The sequence below is a fragment of the Rousettus aegyptiacus genome, unplaced genomic scaffold (assembly GCF_014176215.1).
Source record: "Rousettus aegyptiacus isolate mRouAeg1 unplaced genomic scaffold, mRouAeg1.p scaffold_m13_p_5, whole genome shotgun sequence".
Classification (NCBI taxonomy): Eukaryota; Metazoa; Chordata; class Mammalia; order Chiroptera; family Pteropodidae; genus Rousettus; species Rousettus aegyptiacus.
The window spans coordinates 78,343,744-78,352,817 of NW_023416308.1; the positions used below are offsets into that span (position 1 = coordinate 78,343,744).

Sequence of the window (9,074 nt, forward strand, 5' to 3'; positions counted from 1 at the left end):
GAGAAGGCCTCTTGATGGTGTCAAGGAAAAAAACCATTGGGAGTTAAAAATTTTAATTCAAAAGTCAGGACCCAAGCTTTTAGGGGTAACATCTTAATCACAGGAGAATCCAAGAAGGCTGGAGGGAGGGAAAGTGAATCTTTATCGATTGTCTCTGGAGCCTACCTCTCAGAATCATTTGCTCTTAAATATATCATATGTATGTATCAAAAAAGGAAAGATATTATTGTGTGTTCACCACCCAAAGTCAAAACTACTTACATGACCGTATATTTGATACACTTATCCTTATCTACCTCCCTCCATTCCCCCTTTCCCTCTGGTAGCCACTAAACTGTTATCTGTGTTTATGACGTTTTGCTTGTTTTTCTTGTTCATTTGTTGCTTTCAGTTTTATATCCCACATATGAATGAAATCAAGTGGTTCTCAACTTTCTCTCTGACTTATTTCGCTTACATTAATAATCTCGAGATCCATACATGTTGTTACAAATGGCAGTATTTCATCTGTTCTTATGGCTGAGTAATATTCCGTTGTATAAATATATCATTTCTTCTTTATCCAATCATCTATCAAAGAGTGCTTTGATCGTTTCCATTTCTTGGCCACCATGATTAATGCTGCGATGAACATCGGGGTCCATATATATTTAGAGACAAATGTTTTCAAATTTTGGGGGTAGATACTCACAAGAGGGATTGCTGGGTCACATAGTAATTCTATTCTTAGTTTTTTTGAGGAACCTCCATACTGTTTTCCATAGTGGCTATACCAATTTACATTCCTACCAGCATTGTATGAAGATTACTTTTTTCCCACAACCTCTCCAACACTTGTTATTACTTATCCTGTTGTTGATAGCCATTCTAACAGGTATGAGGTGGTATCTCATTGTGGTTTGATTTATATTTTCCTAATGGCTAGTGAGGTTGAACAACTGTTCATATGTCTGTTGACTGTTTGTATGTCTTCTTGACAGAAGTGTCTATCCAGGTCCTCTATTTTTAAACTGGATTTAGTTGTTATTGTTTAGTAGCATGAGTTCTTTTTGTATTTTGGATATTATTCCCCTATTAAAGATGTAGTTTCCAAAAATCTCCTGTTCATTCGGTTGCCTTTCGGTTTTGTCGATGGTTTCCTTTTGCTGTGCAGAAGCTTTTTAGTTTGATATAGTCCCATTCATTTATTTATGCTTTTACTTTTCTAGGCTTTGTCACCAAATGCATAAAATTCTCTCTAATCAAAAGTCCATGAGTTTAGTACTTATATTTTCTTCTATACCTTTAAGTCTTATATTGAGGTCTTTGATCCATTTTGACTTACTTTTGGTGTATTTTGACAGATAGAAGTTTAGTTTCATTCTTTTACATGTGACTTTCCAATTTTCCCAGTACTGTTTATTGATGAGGCTTTCTTTTCTCCATTACATATTTTCGGCTCATTTGTCAAAAATTATTTGCCCATTTATATGTAGATTTATTTCTATGCTCTTAATTCTGTATCACTGGCATGCATGCCTTATTTCTGCCAATACCATGGTGTATTATTGAATTGTGTGCTTGAAACCTATATGATTTTATTAACCAATGTCACCCCAACAAATTTACTTAAAAATAAATAAAACCACTTAGATCTTTCCCCTTAAAAAAAGAAAAACAATCACAGTCTCTAGTCTCTTCATTTTAAACAATGCCTTTTTATTTTTAATATAGAAAAATATAAAGAAAAAACTAACATTGATTATAATGTTAACTTGATTTGGTTTAATTTTGTTCTATGATTTTATCATTTGTATAATTTTGAATATTTAAATCATATTATCATAAATTTAAGTTTTGTGTTATGACACATACCTTAATTATTTTCATAATTCATCAGAATAAATTTCACAGAAAATTTATTGTATTATATAAAATAAAATGGAGATTTTGATCAAACTTGAATTGTATCAATACATGAATATGGAAAACTTGACATATTTAAACATACAATCTTCTCAGCCATTTAAAGGTATTCTAGGCTCCTTGAAGATCTTGAACAATTTTAAAATCATTACTGTGTCGATGTCACTAATTTTTGATTGTAGAACTTGAAATTTTATCATTTTATTTTTACACTTAATTATATTTTTATGTATGTCTTAAATCTTGTGTCAATTACATTTATACAGTGGGGCCCCATTATATGGGGATTTCATATTTACAAATTTGTCTACTCCCTAAAATTTATTTGTAAACCGAAATAAATGCCTGTGGCACTTGAACAATCATTCGAAGATATGTAAAGAGCTGAGAAAAATTTGAGTTGCCTGACAAGCACATTCCAAGCTGAATTTGAATAAAGCGATGCTCTGACTTCTCACTTTTGGCTGTAAACAAGTGTCATTTTTGTGTTCTATTCATGTTTTTCTTATCTTTATGCTTTTGTTGATGATTCCATTGTTTAAAATGGCCCCCAAGTATAGCGCTGAAATGCAATGGACTAAACAGATATTTTTTATTTATTTATAAACTGCACTGGAATAAAATACTTGGCTAGTGTTCCTAAGTGCAAGAAGGTTGTGATGTGGAGAACATAACTGTGTTAGATAACATTCTTTCAAGTAGGAGTTATAACATTGTTGGTTGTGAGTTTAAAGTTAATGAATCAAAAATATAATACACCCAGACAAAGGAAGAGGGAATTCACCTATCTGAATATGAAGACACTGGAAAGCACTAATGTAACATCTGTAGTGTGTGATAAAGGAATGAAAATGATGAAAATGAGGTTACATTTGTGGATTCATGAGATGACAATTAATTTTAAAAATGTAGTGCTCCGCATTGTTGTGAGGTCAAAGATACTTATATTGCTTTCGCCTAGAGTCAAAAAAAAAGTCAAACTCTTCTTGGCTGTGCTGGCTAGCTGCACATTTTGAAAGGCAACGAGTCGTGAAAAATATTATACTTACAGCTGAAGCTGCTTTTGCTTATCAGGAGACTGCAGAAGAATTTTTAAAATGCCTGTTACAAGAAAGTACACAAGAAAAGGATGCTGTGGAAGAGTGAGTTTTCAGCACTGATGAGACTGGCTTATTGTATAAGAATGTTTGTGAATGAACATATTCATGCAACTGGACTCCAAAGCTTATGGCTTGTAATTATTTAAGGACTATACCATTAATGATTTGTAAGAACTATGTATTAAGTGAAGTATCTTGATGCAGAAACACAAATCAAACAAGGTTATGTATTGGTTGATTAACAAAAATGTTGTGCCAAAAGAATCACAGAAACCTAGCTCTGTATTTCCAGTAGGAGCAATAATTCCATCCTTTCTAATTCATTATTCACAGTTACTTTATAGAAAAGAACTAAGAATGAGAATTGACTATATGTGTGTGAATACCTGTTGTATATGTGTGTGTACAACACACACACACACACACACTCAAGGGTGGGCTTGCTTTCTCTCTCCCCCATTAGAGAATTCATAGGCTGAGAGAATCTCTCTTGATGCAGAGCAGGGACAGATTGGAGGAGGGGTGATGTAAATAAAGTAAAACTTTGCTTTTTATCCTTTCTAATCTATCTTTTCTTATTCTATGTCATACTGAGTTCTCATAAACACTTATCTGGAACTCTCACAAAGATATTTTCATCTATTAATGGTTGTTAAATTGGCATTTCCATGAGTGGAAGGAAACCCCCGGGACCTCCTAAATCTGTCATCTTACTAGCCTAAACTTCACTCTTTGGCCTTCCTTAGAAGCCAGTGCTCCCTAAGGCTCTCTTCTTGAGAAACTAGAATCTTCAGAGATCTCGTGTTCTTTACAAAACCAGCTCTAGGGGATATTCTATTGAAAGCCCTTCCAGGCAAAGAACAGTGCCCTCATAACAACTGAGCAGGTCGAGACAAGACAGAGACCGGATTCCATCCTGGTGCTCAATCTGGTGAGTCTTCCCTGTGTCCTAACTCACAGTGCATTCTTATTTCACAGTGATGGGCAAAAGAAAAGAAGAGGGATAGGAGAGGAAGAGAAGAGATACAAGATAAGTTTTGGAAGAGGAAGACAAGCTGAAGCTTAGGGAAAGAATAAGATCACATTTAGGAAGGGCCATATAGCACTAGAAAAACATTGGGGTTTCATCCTGAATCCTTTTGGTGTGCATTTAGAAAAAACCAGTATCCTGATATCTAAAGAATGATGGATAACATAGTATCTTTGGACTAGGTTCAATATGTTTTAAAGAATTATCTTTAAAACTAACAACATATTTAGGGTTTTTATCTTTATTTTGTATATTTTATTTATAGATGAAAATACTTATCTATTTTCCTTTGATTACAGAGCGAATAAGCCATGATACTGGTTTCAGTACACTTAGTATCACTGTAGAGCTCATGCTTTTAAGCACTGCAAAGTACTGTGCTCTAATAAATCCTCGAAGTGATGAGGATCCAAACTAGCCCTATTAAGATGGAACAAATGTACCAATTTTAAAGATACTGGAGAACTCGTGTTAATTGTATTTTTTTTTTTTATGTGTGAGGAAGAGAGGAGGTTGCTATTCAGAAATTTTGATCTAGCCAGTTCACTAAATAGTAATGATGTAAGATGGGCAGTTATAAAATTTCATTTTTCTGTATGTCTTCCAATTATTTTTTCTTGGTTATTCATATTACTGTGTCTCTACTTAACCAACTACTGAAGATCCATTGATGAATACAATTATCTGAGTTGAGAGATATAATTCCTAAATTATTTTATTTTTAAGTACAGAGTATAATACCATTTTCCCCTCTAACAACAACAATAAAAAAATACTTACAAAATGTCAGAAAGGTAACTCTTTTAATGGTGAACTTTGCCTCTATCAGCTAAAGTAATTTTCTTATTTATTGAGAATTTGTTGCATATAGGTATGATGAAAAAGGAAAAACATTGTTTTTCTACATTCCTCATACTATTGCCTACATTTCCAATCTTCAGAGGTGTTATTTAAGAATACAAAAATTTTATTCCATAAAATAACCTTCCTTTGGAACTTATACTGATAAGTCACAGAATCTTTTGCTTCCATTATTGAATCCTAATTTCACATCTTTGTTGTCACATCACACTTTTTTAGAGTATTTACTATTCCAGTACCAGGCCAGAATATTATAGAAAAAAGACTTTTTTCTTTTGGACACTTCAGAAAGTATCTTCCACACACACAAAAAATGTATTGTTCTTAGCTTCCCTTCCTTACCACTGTTTACTATATCTTCCTGGGAGTCCCCTGTTTCCTCATATTGTACTGCTCCTTCTATTACTTTTTTATTCTGGACAGCACACTCTTCTTGACTTTGTTTCCCATATATCAATGTCTGGATAATACTGTGACTGTCTTATTGAAACTGTGATCATAATAGATATTGCTCCCCTGGAAATCTCCAATGATACAAAATGATGAAAAGATACTTTTTATTACAAAACAATCACACATAATGAATCCTTTAAATATATGCCTCCAACAAATGCTGTAAATGAGATACATGAAAGAATGGAAGAACAGTGGAGCTAACTTTGAAAGTGATAGATTCAGTTTGTTCAGAATATGCTTTTAATCTAGTCTCTTCAAAATATTTTCCATATATCTTAAACACAAAATTACAAATGCCTCCAATTCTTGATGAACATGCTGATATTTATTATTCAGACGGCCATGGCCTTAAAAGAGATTGTGTGTTTGTGTGATTGTGTGTGGAGATGAAACTGTATATATGATATGAGTGGGGCATGAATTATCTTTTCCTTATTTCCATTTTAATTTATTTATTTCCTCTCTACCTTTTTGCTATAGCCTTTTAACTATAAGCATTTCAAGCATTTGGCGAGTCTCTTAAATTATTTGTGGTTCAGATCCATTTGTAAAAATAGGGTTAAATATGTTCTCCTATATGTGTTTATAAATATTAGAGATGATATTTTCACAGATTTTGGCAACACTGAAAGGACTAGGCAGTACCTGAATAAACTGCTTCTTTTTAGTGGCATAAATATATACACCAGGTGATATAGTACTTAGATACACAGAATTCTGGACTCAAATGTCTGCTTTTGAATCTAGACTCTGTATCCTATATCCACCACACAAGACCTTGGGCAAGTTCTCCAAATCCTCTCTGACTCAGTTTCTTTATCTCTATAATGAGGCCCCTAATAGTATTGCCTATGGAAAAAGTTTGAAATGAGTTAATATATGTAAATATTTTAGAACAGTACTTAAAATATAGGAAATGCTGTATGAATATTTGATATCTTTAATTTCATATAAATTGGGGTATTGTTTTCTGATCATTAATTAATAAGAGAATCTGGAACAAATTACATGCATGATAAATTGGAAGTTTGCATAACTACAGCTCAGAGAAAAGAAGAAAAATGTCTAATTCTATCTTGTAACTTGAATATTCTGGAAAGGGGTAAAGGGAGTGAAGTTTTGGAGACAATAACCATGGAACAAGCAATAAGCTAGGCCATTTGGATAGGAAGTTATTTGGTTCTCATAAACTATAAGAGGAAAGTGTTCTTTGTCACATTTTAAACATAGGAAAGGCAAACTAGTGATTTCTATAATTAGTGATCAAGAGCAAGTAGCTTCACCAAGACTTCACCAACAAATCTTTCACCTATCAAATGCAGACGATGGTGTAACTATCTTGTTATTTTGGATGAGAAATGAGTTTATTTAGGAAATAATATTTAGAACACTGTCTGCTTATTGATAAGCACTCTGTGAGTGTCATTGAATAGATACATACCAGTCTTAATTGTCTATACATGCTCTTCTTTGTTTTCTTTTGGAACAAAAGAAAGATTTTTACTAAATATGGAAGTAAGTAAATACATAAATAAATAGATGGTAGCTAATAATGTTATTTTGAATACACTTCTTATTTGTATAATAAGGAATAACCATTAACAAATAGGTTGATTTTAATTCTTTATTTTTAGTATTTGAGATTATATCTTATTGAATCCATGTGTTCATCAACATTTACTATACATCTCGTGTGTTAATACCTGTGTGTTGCAATCTAACCAAATCGAACCAATAGAAATAACTATTTATAGAGGCTAGCAGATCTCTTTGAATGACAAAATTGAAAGTAAATTATGTTGGTGAAGATCAAAGGAGGTAATGATGTAGATATTAAGGCAAAATCTTAGCATACTACCAATGATGAGAATATTGCAAATGAAACCATTCTCTCTAACAAAGAAGAAAGGTACTAACAAAGATTAATATGTTATGTAGAATTTTTTATTACAATTTACTGCATAATTACTTTCAAAGTCTTCTCATTGAGAATTCACTTCACATAGGTCTTTATGAAATATATTTCTAACTGTGAGAATTAACTGAGATGAGAATATTCACGATTATATGTTCTTTTTCTTTAGATTTAATATGCTACAGAGTTTTATCTGGTATCCTGCAGATTGGTAAACACATGTACATAAAAAAACATGGACATGTGAACTACCTAGCATGATGTCCCTTCCTAATGACACTCAGTTTCACCCCTACTCCTTCTTGTTGCTGGGGATCCCAGGACTGGAAACACTCCACATCTGGATTGGCTTTCCCTTTTGTGTAGTGTACATGATTGCACTCATAGGGAACTTCACTATTCTGTTTGTGATCCAGGCTGAGAGCAGCCTGCACCAGCCTATGTTCTACTTCCTGGCCATGTTGGCTACCATTGACTTGGGTCTCTCCACAGCTACCATCCCTAAGATGCTCGGAATCTTCTGGTTCGGTCTCAGGGAGATCATCTTTGAAGCCTGTCTCACTCAGATGTTTTTCATTCACAATTTCACGGGTATGGAGTCAGCAGTCCTCTTGGCAATGGCTTATGACCGTTATGTGGCCATCTGCAACCCACTTCGATATAGCATCATCCTCACCAACAAGGTCGTTTCTGTGATTGGTCTTGGTGTGTTACTGAGGCCATTTATTTCTGTTATTCCTATTGTATTTCTCATTTTGCGATTACCCTTCTGTGGGAATCACGTCATTTTCCATACCTACTGTGAGCACATGGGTCTCGCTCGTCTGTCTTGTGCCAGCATCAAGATCAATATTATTTATGGTTTGTGTGCTATTTCAATCCTATTTTTTGACATCATAGCCATTGCGCTTTCTTACATTCAGATACTCCATGCTGTTTTCCGTCTTCCTTCCCGTGAAGCCCGAATCAAGTCTCTCAGCACATGTGGTTCACATGTTTGTGTAATTCTTGCTTTCTATACACCAGCCTTCTTTTCCTTCATGACACACCGCTTTGGTCGAAATGTCCCCCGCTATATCCACATACTTCTGGCCAATCTTTATGTTGTATTACCACCAATGCTCAACCCTGTCATATATGGAGTCAGAACCAAGCAGATCTATGACTATGTAAAGAAAATACTGTTAAAAACATGAGAAACTGAAAAAGAATAGTACCTATCATATATGAGATGGAACTTTTAAGCAGAGAAATAAATACCTTGTAATATTAAATTAAATAAATTTAAATGTGCTTGACAGAAATGTTTATTTATTTTGGCTCCTTTCTGTATTTTAATGTGTTCAGAGAGTGAGAGTTTAAGTTTCATTATCCAGTTCACATGGTAAATGATGGCTTATCAAGCTTTATATGTGATATTTCTATCACCAGTATCAATAGTTCTTAAGTAGAATTTACGGAATGTGCCATTTTTTTTTTTTTACACTGGCTACCCTATATCATTTCTGTGAACTTTTTGATAATTCTCACTCCCTTTTTATCTCCAAGCCTCTCTGTATTTGTTTCTTTCACCTTACTCTGTATCCCACTCTCATCCTTCCCTTTTTTCCCCTCTGTCCTCAGAAGCCACTCATCCTCATTCTGTTATAAATATTTAAACATCTAAAATTCTGCCATAGATTAAGTACTGATTTGGTACATGACAATGAAGTGAGTAAATGACTGGGACTACAAAAATCTCCCTTATAAATTTTTGTGTGGTTTGTCACATTTAGATTTTCATAGACTAACCTATAATGTAAACATG

The 9,074-nt window shown here is 33.6% G+C and overlaps 1 protein-coding gene across 1 annotated transcript; it reads left to right on the forward strand.

The window, feature by feature from the left end:
- Positions 1 to 7,521: 7,521 nt before the first annotated feature.
- On the forward strand, positions 7,522 to 8,463 carry LOC118602870 (olfactory receptor 52E2-like). The gene has a single exon (XM_036221159.1). It carries the CDS (start codon positions 7,525 to 7,527, stop codon positions 8,461 to 8,463), a length of 939 nt encoding a protein of 312 aa, XP_036077052.1. The 5' UTR covers positions 7,522 to 7,524.
- The last annotated feature ends 611 nt before the right edge of the window (positions 8,464 to 9,074 follow it).